The sequence below is a fragment of the Pseudorca crassidens genome, chromosome 11 (genome assembly GCF_039906515.1).
Source record: "Pseudorca crassidens isolate mPseCra1 chromosome 11, mPseCra1.hap1, whole genome shotgun sequence".
In the NCBI taxonomy this organism is placed as follows: domain Eukaryota; kingdom Metazoa; phylum Chordata; class Mammalia; order Artiodactyla; family Delphinidae; genus Pseudorca; species Pseudorca crassidens.
In genome coordinates, this window is record NC_090306.1 from 6,909,931 (window position 1) to 6,931,512 (window position 21,582).

General features: G+C 48.7%; 1 protein-coding gene across 2 annotated transcripts; it reads right to left on the bottom strand.

Annotated features, from left to right (window-relative positions):
- Positions 1-278: 278 nt before the first annotated feature.
- FOXJ2 (forkhead box J2) lies at positions 279-20,725 on the bottom strand. 2 transcript variants are annotated; one of them, XM_067695629.1, is made up of 12 exons: positions 20,540-20,725; positions 19,059-19,566; positions 12,795-13,141; positions 10,754-10,828; positions 9,865-9,933; positions 9,542-9,682; positions 8,863-9,061; positions 6,281-6,670; positions 5,764-5,865; positions 4,747-4,956; positions 4,092-4,190; positions 279-3,038 (listed from the first exon to the last, which is right to left on the bottom strand). In XM_067695629.1, the coding sequence occupies exons 3-12, from the start codon at positions 13,125-13,127 to the stop codon at positions 2,950-2,952; spliced, it is 1,707 nt and encodes a 568-aa protein (XP_067551730.1). In that variant the 5' UTR covers positions 13,128-13,141; positions 19,059-19,566; positions 20,540-20,725; the 3' UTR covers positions 279-2,949. The 2 variants fall into 2 exon arrangements, with proteins under 2 accessions (XP_067551730.1, XP_067551731.1); XM_067695630.1 differs by lacking the exon at positions 20,540-20,725 and adding an exon at positions 19,911-20,187.
- Between the last annotated feature and the right edge of the window lie 857 nt (positions 20,726-21,582).

Sequence of the window (21,582 nt, forward strand, 5' to 3'; positions counted from 1 at the left end):
ATATCCCAGAATGCAAGCAAGATGGCTTAGCCCACACATCAAGCTGCAAGGGGGCACTGCCTCTCCCAACGATATTTCGCTATATTTAATAGCATTTGAAAAAAAGAATGTTAAAGGCATGCTTTTAATTCTTTTTTCCCATCAATCTTACCAAGAATGTCAGGGTCAACTAATCAAACCCAGTGAGGGGTGGTGAGGGGGGCAATAGAAGACAAATGCTTTCACATTTCTCTTTTCCTACCCTGGCAAAAACAAATTTAAGACCAGCGCCAGGAAGATAAAACCATAAACATTCTTTTTTTTTTTATTAAGAAAGCATGCAAACAACAACAACTTGTGAGACCATACACCCCCCGCCCCAGCCTGCACCAATGCAAAGCATTATGGGTGGTATGAAGGACTCACCAAACCAGAAACGTGGGGGTTGAAGAGAGAAAGGCAGGGATGGGCGGATCAATACCAACGAATTGCTCCTTCCATCCCTCTCCTCCACTTTCTCCCTTACTTCCTCTTTTAGGCAGTGAGCTCCTGCAGTTTCGCACACATCACCCAAGACAACAACAATGACAAAACTTTCACGGCCAGCAATGCTGGACCAACAAGACAAAGTAGGATTCTTTCCATTTCATGGAGGGTAGGGGAAACCGAGGCCCAAAGAGGGTCAGGTTTGTCCTGTGCCATTTAGCAAGGCTGGGTTTAGTGGAGAGGAGCTAAAATCCCAGAAGGCCTGACGGCCAATCTCCAGCCCTAGCCCCAGACTTCAGTTACTCCGGCTGCCTGCCAGAGTTCTTAATGACCCTCGTTTTCAGAAGACACAGATGAAATATAAACAAGAGACATTTACATGTCTGATTTAGTCTACCCTTGCAAATCCTGTATGGATCTGGGTAGAAAAGGGGTTTAGAAAAGAGTGATGATTTGTCAAGGGGAATCTTAGGGAGAACAGATGGGACGTTGTATGTAGGAGGCACCTTGACTGGAAGGGTAAGGAAGACACGCCTCAGATAAGGACACTGGGCAAAGGCGTGTCACCACCCTCAAGAGAAATTCTCCCTTCCCCAAGGGGAAATCTTACGGCATACTTCAACCCCACTAACTGCCCTCCGACACCATGGGGGATTCACACCACTCACACCCCTACTTCTTACAAAGAACTTCAAAGAAATAAAGTGCTGTTTAGTTAACTGCCCTTTCTTGCCCCCTGACTTCAGCCTCACTGGACGTCTTCAACAAACTCATATAGCATCCCTTACAAAGAAAGGAAGGGGCGGATGAGGGGGACAAGCAGGAGAGCAGAAAGCATGGGTAAATAAAAGAATATGAACACAAAGCAGAAATCACAGAGAGAGTGGCCTTGTCCATTCGGTACATTTTGTCCTGCAGCTTTGAGAAAGTGAACATTCAGCAAAATAAAAACAGAAGTAAAATTGTTCTCCCCTCTCATGACTAAGATTCAATGATTAATATCAAATATACACTAAGTACTTTGCAGCAATAAATCATGGCCACTCCTTGTTAAAGGAGGTTAAGTTATCCCTGTACCTTTCTCTGGGCGGGGGCGGTCTCCCTTGGCCCTCATGGAACTCTTTGCTTTAGGTTACTTATTCCCCTCTACCAATTTCCCTTCACCCCTCAAAAGCCTGATTGCCAAAGCCTCAGCCCCAATGATCTGGATTCCAAGAGAAGCATTTGCCTACATTGTTAAATAACTGAAATATTCTCCACCCACGTCTATGCCAGCTCCCCTCTCCTCCCCGCACCCTCCTGCCACCAGTAGTGTAGGTTTGGTTCTGCTATGATGGGTGGGAAAGAGATTCCCGTCTTGCCCTAGGCTGTGGTGAGACTACAAGGAGTAATGGGTTACTCTCCTTTCTTGAGAATGCCAGAAAATGGGGGAAGAAAATACCATGGGTGGAAGAGATGAGTAGACAAATAAAGGAGGACAAAATAATATTTGCTGAATGAGATAAGGGGGTGAAAGGATAATTGGTAAATGCAAATAAAAGCCACAGTTGATTTCCAGAGAAAATGATGTTTAAAAAGTCAAAATGGTTCAACTGAAACCATCTCCAAAAAGCTGAACCTACGCTGAAGAGTTGTCCTCATTTCCACCAGAGAAGCAGAGTTCTGGCTAAGCCCGACTCTAGCTCCTACAGAGAACAGGCCAGGAATAAGCCAATGGCAGTTTATCTGACAGAGTAGCACAGACGCAATTTCTGACTGTCTTATATTCCATCATCCCTCTATGATATTCTACCCGACCCAACCCAGACCTCCTATTCCACTAGGATTTTATTGCCACCACCATCACGCTCACCCTTGATGGGGAATGAGGGTCAGCAGAAGTAGGATTGGAGAGATAAAGGGACAAGGAAGAGCTCAGAGGACAAAATTAGCACCATTGAGTAAAACCTGCAAATTCATGGTTGCCAAGCAGTGTTTTAGATCCCTTCTACTCGATAACGTGGCTTCTCCAGTCCTGGATCCAACGGATACCCACAGAAAACAACGTGGGGCTGAAAGGTGGGACTAGCGCTGACTTTCCCAAAACGAAAAGGAAATCAAAGTTTGAGACCCTTCTCTGCGGCTCTCATGGCCTCACCTTCCAGCCAGATGATTTTAAATTAGCAAGAGGTGGACGTGGTCCATGGTGGAGGGACAGGAGACCGGAGACAGCATATAACCAATAATAATAATAATAATATAATAAGAATAATAATAAAAGAATTAGGAAAAAAACAAGAAGGAAGAGGAAGAATGAGGCAGAAAAGAGGGGGTTATCTTCGGCAGCATCTTGCGGTGGCTTCTCTGGCAGAGAAAGAAAAAAAAAAAAAAGAGGATATATATCTATATACAGGCAAGGGCGGAAGGGATGGGCTGGGACTGTGCTTTCCCCACTGCCAGACTTCACCACCCAGCCCTGGGCTGATGGCCAGGCTCTCAGATGCACTAGGTAATCAAGTCCCAGTCGAAGTCATCGGGGATCTCCTCATTGGCCCCAGGAGGTGGAACTGGCGGCCGAGGGACCATGTGGTGTGCTGTGGGAAGAGAGAAGGAGATTAAAAGGAGAGTGGATGGGAAGCCGTTCTATCCATCTTGACGGATGGTCGTCAACCCCAAACACCACCATGGGGAAGGTCTGGGGAAACTATGGTCCTTATCAGCCCAGAGTTATTTTTGTTTCCGGCCACCACTTCAGTGAGATCTCAGGAAAGACTCAGAGTAAACTAGGCCACATGGCAATGTCACAGTATGCAGCCATTAAAAATTATACTCATGGGGACTTCCCTGGCGGTCCAGTGGTTAGGGCTTTGCGCTTTCACTGCCAAGGGCCCGGGTGTGATACCTGGTCGGGGAACTAAGATCCCGCAAGCCACGATGCGCGGCCAAAAAACAAAAAAAAAAGAAAAAAAAATTATACTTAGGAAGACTACATAATAATGACAAAAAAAACATACAGAATATACTATTACATGAAATAGCAATACAGAAATTTGTATACAAATCGCACGGAAAAGGAAAACTTGGACAAAGAGATGAACGTCACCTCCAAAATTGAAAACACTGCGGTTAGGCAGCATGATAACAGTGATTTTTCTCAAATGCATTTAAAGGTGAAGGATCTGTTCGTTCTGTAGTATTTATGGCAATTTAGGGTCTCCCCACCTACTCTCACCATCAGAGGTAGTTCGATCCCAGAACCCTGATACTAGAGGTCAGGAAGACAAGAAAGCAGATGTGGGCACAAAGCAGGTACATTTGCATAACATGTTCATGTCATTTGTCTGAGTGTACCTCCCACTTAGATTCCGAAGCCAGGCATAAATGTTCTACACGTCTATCTTTTGTTTATAGCCATGCTTCTACTTCCTTTCATCACTGCAGGCACGAGCTCATTTTAAAGTAAGTCGGTCTTCTTTAGTCTCCCATGACATACACCTCCCCAGCAGGTGGACCACCCTCCAGCCTTGAGAATCAGGAAGGCTCACCCCCTCCCGGCAGGTGCAGGCAAAAGAGCCAAGAATGCAGGTTCGGAGCCATAGCAAAGCCAAACGACTCGCTGGTGGTGAAACAAGCTTCCTGGTTCTTACCTGGGCGATTGTATCCTGCTGAGTCCTGGGTGGCAAGTGGGTACATTGGTGATGGACCCGGGTAGAGGTGGGGGGCTTGAGGGTGCACATAAGAGTTCACTGCCAAAGCAAGACAAGAGTTAAGTGAGTGGGACCATCGTATTCAAGGAAGCAGAGTCAGACAGAGAGGGATAAAAAAGTACTCTTCCTCCCCTTCATCTCTTCTCCCTTCCCTGCTCTGTTCTGTAGCTCCTGTGGGCATCAAGGCTTTCTGCAGAAGCTATCAGTCCTCACCACTTAGGGCACAAAGGGACCCGATACTAGTGGAGTTCAATATCACAGCTATCAGAAGGATGACAAATATGGAACTGTGATCATTGACTCTTACTTCACCAGTTTGAAGACCATATAACTGTAGAGAATCACAACTCCACCTAATTACAATCCAGGGAAGGGTTACTGAGACACAAATTTGGAACAGGGACTTTCTCCTCCCTTTTCTTCAGTAACCCTGACCTCCCAGATCAAGATCTAAAAGGAATCATACGGTCTATTTCTTTGGCATTTGGATCACTGCTCATAAGCTGATGTTTCTCAGTTCCCTTCTGCCCTTCTCGTCCCCCTTCCTTTACATCATCCAGTCTCCACCTCCTTGGCAGCCTGCTTTGTGCGGTACCTTGGTTCATGGCTGGCTCCTGCTTGCCACTAGTGAGGGCACAGGAATCAGCAATGCGGGCGGGGGCGGGTGGCCGGTGGGAGCCCCCCTGTGGTGGCACGTGACCAGTCTGAGTGAGGAAGTGGTTGAGGGAGTCACACAGATTGGCAATGTGATGCTGGTCCAGGCTCCAGTTCTTCTGCTCTGCCTGCCGCAGACTCTCCATCAGCTCTGCAAACAGAGCAGCAAGAAAGGCTAGCCTTGCAGACGCCCCAATGCCCCTAGCGGCTCTATGCCCAACTCACTGCTCCAACTAGATGGCCAATCAACACTGCTGATTATATGCGCTACCAATAACTGACATCCGTTAGAGTCCTACATTTTCAAACTCTCATTCCATTTCTTCCTTACTAAATTCTTTTCTTTTTTTAAATTTTTTTTAACATCTTTGTTGGAGTATAATTGCTTTACAATGTTGTGTTAGTTTCTGCTGTATAACAAAGTGAATCAGCTATACATACACATATATCCCCATATCCCCTCCCTCTTGCATCTCCCTCCCACCCTCCCTATCCCACCCCTCTAGGTGGTCACAAAGCACCGAGCTGATCTCCCCGTGCTATGCGGCTGCTTCCCACTAGCTATCTATTTTACATTTGGTTCCTTAGTAAATTCTTATTATAATTTCCATCTTTCTGATGAATAAGTTTCAAAGTGACTGAGTGAATTAGCCGTGGTCACAGTGTCAGTAAATGGTGACAAAACTACAAAATAGTGGTCCAGGGTGATGAATTCCTGAGAGTCTTGTTCTCCTGAAGATAAAACTCAGTGGAATAAATCACCGTCGTATTTTGCATTAAGGCAGAAATTAATTAAAACTAACTTGAAGAGAGCATCAATATTATCCACCTTGTGTAACATGAAATCCTCCATCCTCAAGCTTCACTTAACCATCCCCTCCTGGTTCTGGTTTCCATTGGGTTTTTCCACTTCCGCTATATCCCTCTTCCCTCCAGGCACCATCCTTTGATCACTAACCTGAGAACTGTGACTGCTCAATGCTGGACCAGTTGAGCCGGTTCACCATCTTGAAGCTTTCCTTTAAGGAGTCAATATTGGAGCACCAGTCAGGAGGAAAGGCTGTAAAGAGGGGGGCGTGGTAATGAGACAGAGTGAGGGGCAAGAGAGCCGCCAACTGACAGCAGACTGACTACTGAATGCAAGATTCTTGTGTCTACGTAGGTTATCAGCTGCATGACCGAGATAATTTTGGACTCTCCCTCCCTGGAGATTTAGGACAAACAAAGCTATCGATGCTTTAATTACAGACAGCCAAGCTCATGGGCAAAAGAATATGGAAAACCATCCCAATTTATCCAAGAATTCTCTAATACAGAGCTCCAAGCAGCAACTCTGTGGCTCAGACAAGCTCTCATGGGAGAGAGGCTACAAGACCCACTGTTAAACTTCCTAACCAGCCGCACCTCCTGCCAGAGTCAGAACAGGGGGCTCAGCCCGCAGTCCTCTAGGGTCTCCCTGCACCCTCCCTACTCACCAAAGCCAGTGCTGTTGATGGGAGCCTGGCCTTGTGCCTGTGGCGGCGGCGGCGGCGGCTGGGCAGGGTGGGTGGGGGGATGGTGCTGATGAGGGTGGTAGCCGCTGTGCTGCAGCGGGGGTGGGTGCATGGCCATCACAGGGGGCGGCCCGTAGCCCTCGGCCCCCGCTTGCTTCCCCCCTGGTGGGGCACAACCATCTGGGCTTGGGGTGTGCAGGGGGGGCGCACCGCCCACATTGGAGGGGCCCTGGGCGGGTGCCTGCTGCGGCTGCGGCTGCGGCTGCGGCTGCGGCTGCGGAGGCGGCGGCGGCGGCGGAGGCGGCGGCGGCGGCTGCTGGTACATGTAGTAGTTGTTAGAGGGCGGCAGGTCCCCCAGGAGAGACGAAAAGCCTGCGGGGAGGGGCGGGGGCGGGGGGGGGGGAAGCGGGTACGTGAGCGGGGCAACGCATCACTCAGGACGTCCACTGGCTGGAGACGGGACGTTCTGGGACAGCAGGGTCCCCTGGGCCCCCTTCCTCCCCCGCCCCGGCAGGGGTAACCGACAGACGGAGGCCCTCGACAGCACCGACAACCGCTGAAATTTTAGCCAAAAGGTCAGCATGCACCTTTTCATGCTATTTTTCAAGGATCTGGGATGTAGTCCTGGAATCACAGTTTCAAAAGACATCGGACATCAGGTAAAGTTCCAAAAGCAAATTATAAACAAAACAAAGCCATGGGCCTCTGTTCTCTCCTTTTCCTTATTGTCCTACACGCTTCTGCCTCTTGCAGTCACTACGAAAAACGGAGTCTGGGTACGCAGTAGAGTGGGGACGGATGAATTTCTCAAACAGATGGGGCAGGGAAGAGCTCGAGATGGAGACCCGGGCTTTCAGCCTTCAGCCGTGATTAAACTTGAGTGAACTCTCTGCTGTCCTTGCTCCATCTGATTTTTTCCCTTTGTTTCTGGGAGCCCTCCAAGCTCCCTACTTCCAATCAACCAAATCACCTGAGTTGGACTCATTTCTCAAGCGAATGCTGCAATCTAGCAACACAACTCTAGATAGGAATCCCCTGGGATATAAAAGACAATTAATGACAATTAAGACAATTTTCCCCAAAGTGACTCCTAACCACTTTTTTTTTTTTTGCGGTACGCGGGCCTCTCACCGTTGTGGCCTCTCCCGTTGTGTAGCACAGGCTCAGCGGCCATGGCTCACAGGCCCAGCCGCTCCGCGGCATGTGGGATCCTCCCGGACCAGGGCACGAACCCGTGTCCCCTGCATCAGCAGGCGGACTCTCAACCACTGCGCCACCAGAGAAGCCCCTATTGGGAGACTTTTTGAGAGATTGTCTGGTTCAGTGCTCTGTGATTCCTGTTTCTTAAATTTTTATTTTTTATTTTATTTTTACTTTTTATTTTTTTGCCACACCACATCGCTTGCGGGATCTTAATTCCCCGACCGGGGTTTGAACCCACGCCCCCTGCAGTGGAAGCGCGGAGTCCTAACCGTTGGACCACCAGGGAATTCCCCTAAATTTTTAAAAAGAATTTAGAGGTAGGGATGAAGTCAGGACTTTAGGTGAATCATGAGATCTTGTTCTGTCCAGTGGCCTTGGATAGGCGGCCGGAGATTAATGGAATGATAAAAAGTGGTTAGGGGCTTCCCTGGTGGCGCAGTGGTTGAGAGTCTGCCTGCCGATGCAGGGGACATGGGTTCGTGCCCCGGTCCGGGAGGATCCCACATGCCGCGGAGCGGCTGGGCCCGTGAGCCATGGCCGCTGAGCCTGCGCGTCCGGAGCCTGTGCCCCACAACGGGAAAGGCCACAGCGGTGAGAGGCCCGCGTACCGCAAAAAAAAAAAAAGTCTCCCAATAACGGCTTCAAATCATTCTCTTATGGTAATTTGGGAAATTTGAGTATGGATGAGATATAAACTGATATTAAGGAAGCATTATTTACTGTGTTAGGAGTCATCATGGCAATGCATAACTAAAAGAAAAGTCTTCGTCATTAAGGATGCATACTGAACCAGTATTTGCAAGTAGAACGATGTGCATTAAATTCCTCCATTTAAAGAAAATCTGGGTGGTAAACAAAACAAGCTTAACATATCGGTAACTGGTAAAGTTGGGCAATGAAAACATGAGGGTTTATTATACTATTTTCTCTATTTTTGCATCTGTTTGAAATTGTTCCTAATTAAAATTAACATAAATACGTTAAAAAATAAAATTAAATTGTTCTCACAGTGAAACGCAGGGATTCTTAGGAAAAGGAAACTACTGCTGTCCCCTAGTGGCCATCCTCAGAATGACTTGCTGGCAGCCATAAAATCATGGCCCTTAGTTCGAACAGATGGGGGATTCCTCCAACTCACTTACTGAAACTAATGACCCAGCTCGCCTCTTGAAACAGCTGTCCTTCAGAACTAAGCCAGAAGAGCTCTGACTCCACACAGTTGTGGCTCATGACATGCTTTCCCTGACCAGTGATCAACCTCTCCTTGTGTTACAAGTAAGAAAAAGAGGGAAAGAAGAGAATGTCCCCATCTGTTCAAAAACCCAAGGACGTCTCTGCTCCCCTCCGCACTCCAGACTCACCATGCTGAGAGGACGAAGAGGACTTCTCCAGCATGGATTTGTAGAGGTTGCGGAAGGACCAGCTTAGATCCTGAAAATTGATCTCTGAGTAGGAGAATTTGAAGTCATGGTTGGTGTTGTACAGGGGAGGGGGACCCTCGGTGCTCTCTCGGCCTGGAGCCCCTGCTGCCACTGCTCCGCCATCCACAGACCCTGTGCCCTGCAGAAAGAGGTAAGAAAGACTCGATACATGTCCTACGTGAGGGACCAATACAACCCCTTAGTGGACACCAAGTTCTCTGCCTGTCCTCTTCATCCTCTCCCACCTTTTCAATGAGTGAGCATCATTTTCTCCTTCTCTTCTCATTCGTTCCTATCTTGCTGTAGCTTCTCGCCCTTTTCCTGTGCTACATCCATAGTCAATCTTTCCTTTCTCATAACCTTTTTGGCTCTCTTTCTTGTCTTCTCACCACTTTTTTTCCTGATCTTTCTTAAAACTTTGTCGTCTCTCTCTCTCCATCTCTCTCTCAGCTTCCCTCTTTCCCTTTCTCCTTCTTTCCCAATTTATCTGCCTACCATAGCACAGATTCTCAACACATAATTTTGAACCAACAGATATATGAATCTATTCAACCATCCATCCATCCATCCATCCATCCATCCATCCATCCCTATATCCCCTGCCACCTCCACCTCCTACCTGGCTGTAGCTGGCGATAGATGTGGGGCTCTGAAGTGGCATCTGAGGATTCCCCTCGGGAGGCAGTGAGGCTTCTCCACTCCCTGGAACGCCTCCCCGTGGGCTCTTGCTTGCCTCCTGTTCTGGTGAGTCCTGGGATAGCTGAGGGTTGTGAAAGAAGAGAAATCTATAAGCAGATGCTAAACATCCTCCCAAGACCAATGGTTCCACACCTGCTGGTATTTGACCTTGGCCCCAAATTTAGGAAATGACTGAAAAAGCAGGCAAAGATGTGGAAGGAGCAGCTGGCTCATAAATGGCATCTCATTGAGGTGGAGACTTACATCATCATCGGGAGGGTGTCTTCTCTTTCGGGAGATGTCAGGGCAGGTATCGATTGTCCAATAAGAGCCCTAGAAGAAGAACCCATCCCCATAAAGAAAAAAAAAAATCATTATATACGGAAATTCCCACCTTTGGAAAAGTAGACATTTGAAGGGATTTTCACATAAAATAAGAGTTATATTTTTTAAAATATAACTGGACTGAAATTCAACTATACTTCAATTTAAAAAAATAAATAAATAACATTAACATTAAAGAAGATCATCTATCTGGAACCTTAAAAAAAAGAAAGAAAAGAAAAATGACTGTAAATTCACAGGACTGCAATCCTGAGGGTACCAGCTATTTTTGAGGACTAAATTTGTCCTAACAGCTCACTGAGGCCTCGATCATTCTAGAGGGACAGAACACAGCATCTAGTTCAAAGAGCTGGAAATGTCCAGACCAACCCTTCCCTTCCACGTGATCTGAGGCAAAAGTGTCTTGGACTTCAGCTTCCACAGCTGTCAAACAAAGAGGATGATCGATCCCGTCTCCCTTCTGAAGGTAAAATCATGGGATTCTTATACAGAAAAACTCCTACAAAGGTTATTAAGCCCACCTTTTACACCTAGAAAGAGCACCATGCACAAAAAAGGGGGCATCAAGGTCCATTTTTTAAATAAATATTTCTATTTAAAAAAAATTTCAGTCTTCCTTAGTCATTCACTCTCATGGGGACCCACCAGCTTGATAACCAAGCTCTTCCTTTGAGGAAAAAAATAAAGCTGCTTCTCTAATTAACATGATTTCCTCTTCTGGGTAATTAAAACAGCCATAGGACTCTAAGCTGTCAACCACTTCTCGCTCCTTCCTCCCCTCCCTTCACCGCTTACAGCAGAATCTCACCTTCCCAGGATCATCCCGAGGTCTGGGCACCTTCCGGAAACACTTGTTGAGAGAAAGGTTGTGCCGAATTGAATTCTGGGGAAGCAGAGAAGCAAGTTAGATTTGAGCATCGTGCAAAGCAGAAAATTTTCCAGTAGTGCCCAGAGGGACACAAAGGGATATAACACACACTAAAGTTCAAGTATCAGGGTGAACAAAGCACCTCTTAACTATACTGATGGAGGAAATTACCTATCAGATAGCAAGAGCAATGAGATAAGAAAAAGGAAGCAATTAAATTGATGAGAGGTAATGGCTGTAAATTTGACTATCAGGTGCTTCTAGAAAGCTGATTATATAGTTTTTCCATCTTTCCACCTAACTAACAACAGGTATATAAATGCCTCTATATAAATGCCTCAAAATCACATCTGCCCAAACCTAAGTGTCCATCAATAGATGAATGGATAAAGAAGATGTGGGGTGTGTGCATACACACACACACACACACACACACACACACACACACACACACACACACACACACACCCCAGAATACTACTCAGCCATAGTAAAGAATGAAATTTTGCATCTGCAGCAACATGGATGGACTTGGAGAGCATTATGCTTAGTGGAATAAGTCAGACAGAGAAAGACAAATACTGTACGATATCGCTAACATGTGGAATCTGAAAAATACAACAAACTAGGGAATAAAACAACAAAGAAGCAAATTCACAGATATAGAGGACAAACTTGTGGTTATTAGTGGGGAGAGGGGAGCAGGGGCAATATAGGAATAGGGGAGTAAGAGGTACAAGCTACTGTGTATAAAATAAGCTGTAAGGCTATATTGTACAATATGGGAAATACAGTCAATATTTTGTAATAACTATAAATGGAGTATAATCTTTAAAAATTGTGAGTCACTATATTGTACACCTATAACTTACATAATATTGTACAGCAACTATACTTCAATTAAAAAAAATCACATCTGCCCCGTTACTTAATTCATTCTATCAGTCGTGAAAGAACAATGTTTTAAAGCTGATGATGTGGGAATTCCCCAGCGGTCCAGTGGTTAGGACTCGAGCTTTCGCTGCCAAGGGCGTGGGTTTGATCCCTACTCGGGGAACTAAGATGACACAAGTCGAGTGGTGTGGCCAAGGGAAAAAAAAAAAAAAGCAAAAACTGATGATGTGAATGATAACAAAATATAAATTATGAGTGAAACAAGGCCCACTTTGCCTTTGTCTTCTCAACAGCCCATGGAATGGTCACACTTGGAGGAAAGAAATATTGTTGCTCCATGTCTTGGATGAGGTGGGTGGAGGCTATGGCAGCTAGGAGGAACATATTTCTAAAGGAAACACTAAATGCTTTCAACAGTCTCCAGCTCATCATCTGGTCTGTATGTCAGCCGGTGATTTAAAGAGTGACAGACCTACATTAAATCCCCATTCCTACTCAACAACTGGCAAGCGAGTGATTGCTCCAAAGGACTGAGAATATCAGTCTTCCTTCTTTGCTTGGAAGAGGAGGCCCCTTTTTCCTTTATCTCCAGCCAAACAACTTATCCTCTCCTTCCTTGCATGGTGGATGAGCTGTTGGGGAAGAACCTAATTATATTATTCTTTTTCTTCGTACACAATTTTTCAAAAGATGCTGACTATGTGGAATGAAGCTCTGCAAACCTGACGAGATGCTACCTCTAGGTAGGATGGAGCAATGCCACGCTCTGCACGTGACTTCAACAGAGCAGAGTGGCAATAAATATCTGTGAAATGAACCAGAGGATAAGAGGGTCTGATAAGCGTCAGCATCCTGTTGCCCCCATAACTATACTTAGTGGCTCGGTATCCCTGGCGTGTCCCCGATACACCTTACGGAAGTTGTTCAACTCTGGAAAAAAAAGTGACGGATGGGAGATCTGAGATTTTTAAGTTCACACAACTCTGAGACGCTCAGAGTGAACTGGACCAGGTTATAGGAAGAAATAAAAGTAGAGGAAAAGGTTGTCAAGGCTAAGAATCATCTCAGGGTATAGAAGCCGTCCCACCTTCCAACCAATGCCAGCATTCTTGTAATAGGGGAAGTTATCACAGATCCAGCGGTAAATCTCACTGAGGGTCATCTTCTTGGCTGGAGAGGAGTTGATGGCATAGGTGATGAGGGTGGCGTAGCTGTATCGGGGTTTGCCATCCTGGTGGACGGCTGCCTCATCTTTGCTCAGGGTGGCGTTAGGATCTGTGGGTGAGCCTGGTGGACACTTGCGGCTGCTGCCTGGAGGCCCAGCCTGGGAGGCACTCCCAAGCTTCTCAATGGTAGCCCGGAGGGTCAGCTGGGGGAGCCAGTCTATGGAGGTGAGGCTACTCTCTAGGTCAGAAGCCATGGTACTTCTGGGTTCTGTAGAGAAGAGGAAAACAGAATAGACAAATATTACCTGTGGTTACTGGTGGCAAGTAATAGACAAATTCTAGGGCTTTAAGGGAAGGAGAGGTTCTTCCCACTCTAATTCCCGTAGAAGACTCCTCCCCTGGGATAGCCCTCGACCAGGTGTTACCAGAACCCCCAAACGGATATGTCACCAGCCACCTACCAGGTGATAGACTGGTACTTATTCTACATCTTCACGTGGAACACGGCCAAGAGGCCTCTCCCTGCGCACAGGACTAAAAAGCAGATCAAACCGCCCACCAAACTGAGCTATTCCCTCAATTCTTCTCACTTAAAGCCCTATAACATAATTTTTTTAAACTATGTAGAAATAAATTTTAAAAATAAAATAAATACGTAAAATCAGCTAGAGTCTATTCTCCAATTATGTGATGCTTATTATATTTACATTCAACAACCACAGATAGATAGCACGGGTGAATGTGCAAAGAAAAACAGAGTAAACACAAGTGTACACTAATGAAGCGCACACCAACACTTTTAAAGATGTTTCACGTCAGTTCCATACCAGTGCTCACCCTCTTTATCCCACATACGCGTGCACATGAGGCATATTACATAGTTCCCAACATAAGTTACATGTGACGACCAGCCACGCACAGATGCAAGACGGACACATCAACAGCGGCTCACGACCAGAGATCGCAATGAGACACACGGCATAACGTTACCCATAGGGCACAGAGTCACACACAGAGCGAACGGAGCCCGAGCACAGCTGCCCTGGCACCTTTAAAGCTCCCCCTGGCGAGCTCCCGCCCACAGACACCGACACCAGGAAGAAGTCATTGGCAAGGCCCTCCCACCTCTCGGCCTGCCCTGCTGCACTGAGCCAGGGAGACACCTAGCTGCGCGCTCACCGGTAACAATCAGATCGCCGGGCTAAAAATAACCACTCTGGGGCTAAGGGCTAGCTCCCCTTCTCCCTCCCTCCTCCTCTCTCCTTCCTTCCCGGCCTGGCACGCACGCTCGCTGCACCTCCATGCAAACTCCTGACGCTGCCAACCCGCCCACGCCTGCTGTCTGCACGCCCGGCTGCCACCCACGCAGCCTGGGCGCTCTTGCAGGCGGAGAGGTGCAGCTAGAGTGACGTCTCGGTGGGGGAAGGTGAAGAACGGTGGGTGAGATCTGTATCGCAGAATCTGGAAAGGCTGGCAGGAACCACTTGGTAGCCATTTGGCTCTCCCCTGGGGTCGATGCCAGCCACCCCCCAAGCGCTTGCTGCCTGACCGGCTCGTGCCTGCACAGCCGGCCAGATTCCAGCTAGGATTTCTTCCTCGGACCCCTGCTGAGGGTCCATCGAGGCGTCCAAGGCTAACATGCCTCAGAATCCTGGACAGAAAACCTATTCCGTATATAACCTCTAAATCCACACCCAGATAATACGCACCAGCGTTACATACAACTACACACACATCCACACACTCTGTAGTTAGAAGCTCAATCGCAGATAAGCCTGCCTACCCCAGTCTCCGCCTCCAACACATCTTTCAGGCTATTGGCTCCCTCTTCTAGTTAGAGACTCTTCTCCCCTGGAGACATTCTCCGAAGGGTCAGCATTCTCACTCATCTCCCAATTCCCCAAGTTCCCCACCCACGCAGTCTCTGCAAGCACGCGCATGTCCCCTGCCCTGCGCTCGCCAGCAACACGCCCACTCCCGAAGGCTCAAGGAAACACCTTAGCGCCTCGGGGGCTTGGGCAGCGTGAGACCCAACTGCAACCCAAGAATTGCTTGACAGGAGAAAAAACTTTAAAGTCCCTGTTCAGAAACAGCACCACGATGGGGTTTCCCCTTTATCCTTAGCTCCTCTCCCCACCACTCTCCTTGCCATCCCACCACCACCATCTTGCCCTAAAACCACGGAAACTTGGAAACTAATAGGGACATTTAAGCATTCCAGGAAGCCTCAGACCTCCTAGCGCTTTACTAAGTCAAAGCAGCACAGCTTCTGGGGTAAAGCAGGGTGCGATGGGCAGCCACCTGGTCCTGTAGCTGGGTTATCCCAGCTGAACGGTGACATGGCGATGAGCGGGTTCACGATGACCAGGGTTCTCCTGGGTCTGTAAGGAATTTTACCCTATTCCCTATTGTCTCCCGCTAAAGCTCCTTGGGAAGTCTCACCTTAAGTACACAGAAGCCTTCAGGGCACATTTCATTTGAAACTCTCCAGACATTGGACAGGGAGGGACATGAGCGTACAATCAACGTGGTTTACAGAACCCATTTGGCAGTGCCAATCACCGTGAATTCCGGAAAGCGAAGCACCCTTGGCCTTTTGCTACTTGTTCTATGCCCTTCCCTAGCACTTCCCCAGTACCAGGTTAGGACACTGAGGTTAAATTTAACCTTTCTCCAGCACCCTCCCAGCCAGCCCTCCAGATACCGCCCCAGCACTCAAAATATCTTCCGATAGACGCAGCGAAAGATCCTTGTGATCTTTCAGCACCATTCTCCCTAAACCCATCCCATTTCCTCACCCCCATCACTTTCCCATTCTTGAAGGGCAGCCCAGTGTGTGGAACCTCAGAGAATGAGGTTCCTTGATTCTATTCCGAACCTTGACATTAACTCACTAAAGGTCCCGAACCGCCCCTTGCTCCCTGAAATCTTCCTGCCTCAGTTTCCCCCTATCAATAAAAGGGATGCAGTCATAAACACTGTCCAAGCTTCATGCCTGGAGGCACGTGAAAGAAGCTTAAAGAGCCAGTGGCTGCCCCACATGCCACACTCCCCAAAATAATGGCATCCGGCTAATGTTCAGGGCTATTATTAGAAAGGCACACAAAAGGTACTTCCATTTCTCAGTCCAACCAACCTAGTTACCCAGCAGGTGGGCCTCGTGCCACTGGGCTGGGGCAGAACCTGAGTCAGGCTACATTCTTCTCTTCGAGCTGGAAGACTGAAAGGAAATACCCATAGAAACTGGGAAAGGCAGCCAAAGGGCAGGCTCCATCACATCCATGGAACGTCTAATGAACACCACACTATTGGGAGAAAGGCAAAGAAGAACAGAAAGACATTCTATGTTGGGGGGGGGGGCGGGGGCTGATCCTGGGTGAGACATGTAAGACCCAAAATAATAGGCACAGTTTTCTTCCCATTTTCTCTGAAAGGTCAGTAATTGTTCTCTGTATGGTGCCAAGGTCAGACATTAAGGAATGATAACTTCCTGCTCTGTACATAACGCAGAAACTAATAGAGCAGTGGCTAAGTCTGCCACATTACCGATTACCAGCCAGGCTGCCTGGGTTTCAATCCTGGCTTTACTACCTACTGGCTGTGCAACCTCAGGCAAGTTACTTAACCTCTCTGTGTTGTAGTTTCTCCATTGGAAAACAGAGGTGATAACCGTACCTACATAGGGTGGTTGGGAGGATTACCTTGAGTTAAAATTTTTAAAGCACTAGTGTTATGTAAGTATAGCAATTACCATTTTTGAATGAGAAAAAAAGGAGAATATTAGAAATTGAAAATTAGAAAATGGACAGACCATCCAGGTAAGCCTGGAAGTAGCGAACTTGCAGTGGTTTACACCCGCACTGAGTTCTCAATAGTTTTCAGGATGTCAGGATCTCAAACATTTCCTTTGGGGGGAGTGTCGCCCCAGGACTGACCGACCAATGCCAGGACTAGTAAACTCCCCAGGATGAAGAAATGGGGGAATATCATCCCTTATTTTTCCGGGGGAACTAGGTCTAGTCATAAGACATGATCTGGAAAGTAGCACCTTCTAAGTCATAGTTACTCCAAATCAATAGCCATATGCTTCTAACTGATTCCACGGAGGCAAGGAGAACTAGGGAAACTCAGTCCCAGCAGGGCCAGTTACACTGTGCGGCAGTGAGACACCTGCAGGTGTTGTGGTCCAGCTCGCTCGGAGCCATTCAACAAGTAGCATTCCAGCATCTGGTAAAGTACTTTGTGAGAAACAGTCTGCTGTTCCACAGAGCTGGCTCTTTTCAAAAAATGGGGGAGGGAGTTCTAGAGTTAAGAACCAAGGATCCTCATGCTATTTACATCCGAAATGGAGCTCTCTTATCAGTCCTAGAAGAAGTGGTCCTAGCCTGAGACTGGGCTGCCCTGCTGCGTGGGATGACTCTCATGCAGCCATTCATGAGGGCTCCCACTGGACAGCGCAGGCCAAGCCTTTCCTCCCAGCTGGGCATTCTCACCAGCACCCTCTCCACGTTCCTACACAGGGGCACCTGCTCTTAGAGGCCTACCAGAAACGCACAGTTCTAGGTAACTGGAGGCTTAGTCTGAAAAGCACACACGTACCTGTCTCCACACCTTGCACGGATGTGGATAGAGCCACATCCACCTGAAGTAAGAAACAGACGCACATCATTCTACAGCACAGCCATACAAACCTGAATTAGAGCCCTGTCTCACTGACCACGACTAACAGGTAACTTCCAGGACCCAGTGGATGTACTTAGAGACTCAGTCCACCCAATGCCCGGACAGAGAATGGAGGAAACATCAAAACCCAGATAAGATGAAGCCTCCCACTTAGACTCTCTGTGGGGTCTAATGCCCCTTACAGGAGACGAGGTATTTCCTAAAGGTGAGGCAGGAGAGCAGGCACCCAGCTAGGGATCCCAGGTTGAAAGGCAGAGCACTACTAAACCCACAGCCCAGGCTCAGCCAGAAGGAGTTCCTGGCACCTTTTTCTTGCCTTTTCTGGACAGTCTGGGCTTTGATGATTCCTGCTATTATCTTATGAAAGAAAACTTACATACAAGGTTCCAGAGACCCAGAATTGAACAAGGAACAGGGAGGCAGAGGGTGAGACTATTAGGTGCTTTTCTGAAAGGAAACTCCTTGGGGGCTCAAATCTCCCTGGCAGTCAACTGATTTTTTTTTTTTTTTTTTTGCGGTACACGGGCCTCTCACTGTTGTGGCCTCTCCTGTTGTGGAGCACAGGCTCCGGACGCGCAGGCTCAGCGGCCATGGCTCACAGGCCCAGCCGCTCCGCGGCATGTGGGATCTTCCCGGACCGGGGCACGAACCCGTGTCCCCTGCATCGGCAGGTGGACTCTCAACCACTGCGCCACCAGGGAAGCCCCAGTCAACTGATTTTGATGCAAGACTGGAAGGAGGCTAGGCAGCAACCCTCCTCTCCTCCTCTCCAGGATCTGCTTTCTCCTGGGGAACCGTCAGCAAGACAGGAGTGGTGTAGGGCACTGGGGCAGTGGTACCCGGCCAACATTAGGGAAGAACTTCAACCCAGGGCTGGCATTCCCCTGGAATGGGATCCCCATTTTCCCTGTGGCCTCTTGGTGCTGGAGGCAGGGTGAATGGAGACAGACTGGTTTTCTTGTCAAGGGAGCAGTAATCACAGTGGGCTGCAGAGAACAGCTCCGGTGGACATTAAGTGACCTAGGGTTACAGGTAAGAAAATGTAATACCAAGGGAAGCCCCAGACAAGGCCAGGCCACCAAATGCCACCACGACTTTAGTGGGAGCCCACTCTCTGCATGAAAAGGCCCAAGGATGGAGAGTGGCACGGGAGTCTGGCTGGGATGTGGCTTGCCATCATTATTCCACTGTGTGGATGGAGTGCTGAAGATGCAGGTGTTTTCTGATATCCTTTTGCCCTCAGCATGAAAACATACACTTCCCTAGGGACCTCAAATGAATCCCATCCCTTTAGTCCCCCAACACTAAGAAACCCATTTCTCAGAGCCTCTGCAGCAAGATGACGGCTTGAATCCAGTAGCTTCAGAACACATTTCCCAGAAGGTTCTGAGTTGTTACTCTACCTTCCCCAGTAATGAAACCCAAGAGTCACCATCTCAGCCCCCTACACCCACTAGTACCTAAAGATGACAGAGAGAAGATGAAAGAAAGCAAGCACTGACCTGTCTCCAAGTCTCCCCCAGCAGAAGGACAGGACCACTTGGTACTGGAGTTTGGGGTTGGAGGGACTCCCCTCTTCAGAGGCAGATGAAGAGTCTCATCCTCAGTGGCTCTTCCTGTACTTGGCTGAGCCCCCCAAGCTGGGGAGGGGAACTGGGTCCCCTGAGGAGGAGCGGGGGGAGGGGGAGGAGAAGGCGGTCCCACCTGGGGAAGGTGGCACAGTCCCCACACTCGGCCGGTGACCCTGGGGACGAGGGGAGGAGCCTCTCCCAACCGGGAGTTGTCTCCTCCCCCTTGGGGGAGTCCCCCTCCCCCCCAAACTGAATCTGTCGGGAGTGGAGGGCTCTTTCTGTCCGCTGGAGATCTGAGCGGAGGGGCTCTGCCCTGTTCCACCGTCTAGGTACAAGGAAGTTGGGGGGAGCTCTTCCCCTCTCCTGAAAGGCTGAGAGCTGAGTCCTTTTCTCTCCCGGGAGTGTCCTCTGCCGCTGAGTGTAAAAGGAGTCCTCTCCCCTGTGGGTGGGATGGAGGGTGTCTACTCCATAGGCATATCCCCCTTCCTTTATGCCTCAAAAGTCCAGAGCTGAGGAGAGTGGGTTTGGAGGAGTGGAGGCTCGCCGGGGCGGTCTCACTCGCTGCCTTTGGTAAGGATCAACCCCTCTACTTCGGGAGCTCCATCCCCGGGCCGGTACAGGGATCTTCCTCGCCTCTAGGAAGAAGAGACTCGTCCCCTAGAGAGGTCTCTTCTTTCCCTCGCCCGAACGCGAAGGGTCATCTCTCCGGCCGGGGGAGAGGTGGCTCCCGTCCCCGCTCCCGCCTCCGCTCCTGGGGCGCCCCCGAGGGTGGGGTTCTCGTACTCCCCGCTCTCCCGGAGCTGGCCTGGGCAGCTGGGGCCGGGAGGCCGCGGCTCCCGACGCCCGTCACTGCTGCGGCGGCGGCCGCGCCTCTTCTCTGGTCCCGTCCCGTCCGCTCCCGCCGGCGCGTGGCACTCCCCGCGCTTCCACCGCTCGGGCTCCGGCCAGTCCGGGCTCCTGGGGAACCAGGAGGCGGACGGACGGTGTCAAGACTCGGCCGGGGCTCGGGCTCCGCTCTGCTCCGCTGCAGGCCCCGGCTCCTCCCCGGCCTCCGCGCCGCGCTCGGCGCTCCTCCCCCGCCCCCGCCCGCCCGGCCGGCCGCCGCCGCCGCCTCCCCGCGCGGGTTAAGGAGGAGCGGGCGGAGCCGAGCCGCGGGCCGCGCCGCCGGGGATGAGCTGCGCCGGAGGAGCCGCGCCACTGGCCCCGCGCTCCCTGGGGACACGCCGCGCGCCTCCCGCGGCCCCGGGGACGCACGCCGCGCTCGCTGCCCTCCGGCCGCCACCCCGCCACTTGGCCCCGTGCAGCTTGCCATCCACACGAGATGACACCCCCCTGCTGTCTGTCGGGAGAGTCCCTGTTTCGCGCCGCAGGAACTGTCAATTTCAGTTCAACGCTAATTCTGCCACACTGACCTTTTTTCATTGTCTTCTACACGCAGATGAACATCGGTTTTCTCAGGAATGTCTTTGATGGGCTTCTTTTTCCCCTGGGATAGCTTTGAAAGGGGTATGGGGTTGGGCCGAAGTTAGTCTGTTACCTTGATATCATCCCGGAGTTCAGTAAATGCTTGTGGAATGACTGAGTGTAGAAAGGGAAAAACGAGCGTGCAACGGAGAAAACTCTGGACTAAACATCAGAAGATCTAGCTTTATAAATTTGTGCAAGGCCCTCGTTCTATGGAATCTTGGTTAGCGAAGATGAGATCCTGATGCTCGCCCTGCCCACCCAATAAGGCTGCTGCAAGAATCAAATGAGCTCATTTATGTGAAAATGCTTTTTAAACTGTACAGTATACAAAGGATAAAGGATATTGTTCAAAAAAATATATTGTTCAGTTCACTTGACAATTCTATAACAAATCTTAACCAGGTCACAGTATAGAATGTTCACATCCTCTGCCCCTTATAGAATAATCCTCACCCAAAGACAAAAAACGCCATGAGGCGTTTTTTTTCCATTTTTTTCCATTTTTGCTCCTGGAATCATATTATTCCTCTGCAAATTCTTATATATTTCAGCCTCTGGCCTATTAAACTTTTCTCAAAGTACTCTACTTTCTGTCACATAAAGTAATAAGAAAGCAAAAATATTATCCATGAAATATTTTAATTGCTAAAAAAAAGAATGCATACTCAGGATTACAGCTTGATCACTACATTTCACATTTAGATATTAAAGGGTTTTTTTGTCTTCTAGCTAAATATCTAATACTATATATATATAAATTACATTATATTTACAATGTGCTAGGAATTCAGCTATACATGCATTATCACATTTAATTTTTCCCAATCCCATAAGGCACTATTATTAAACCTACTTTACAGATGAGAAAACTGACTCAGAGGCATTGACTATTTCTGAGTACAGATGATTAGTAAGAAGCAAAGTCAGGACTTAAATTAACATATCCAAAATCCAAATGACTCTTAACTTATATTCCATTTTCCTGAGT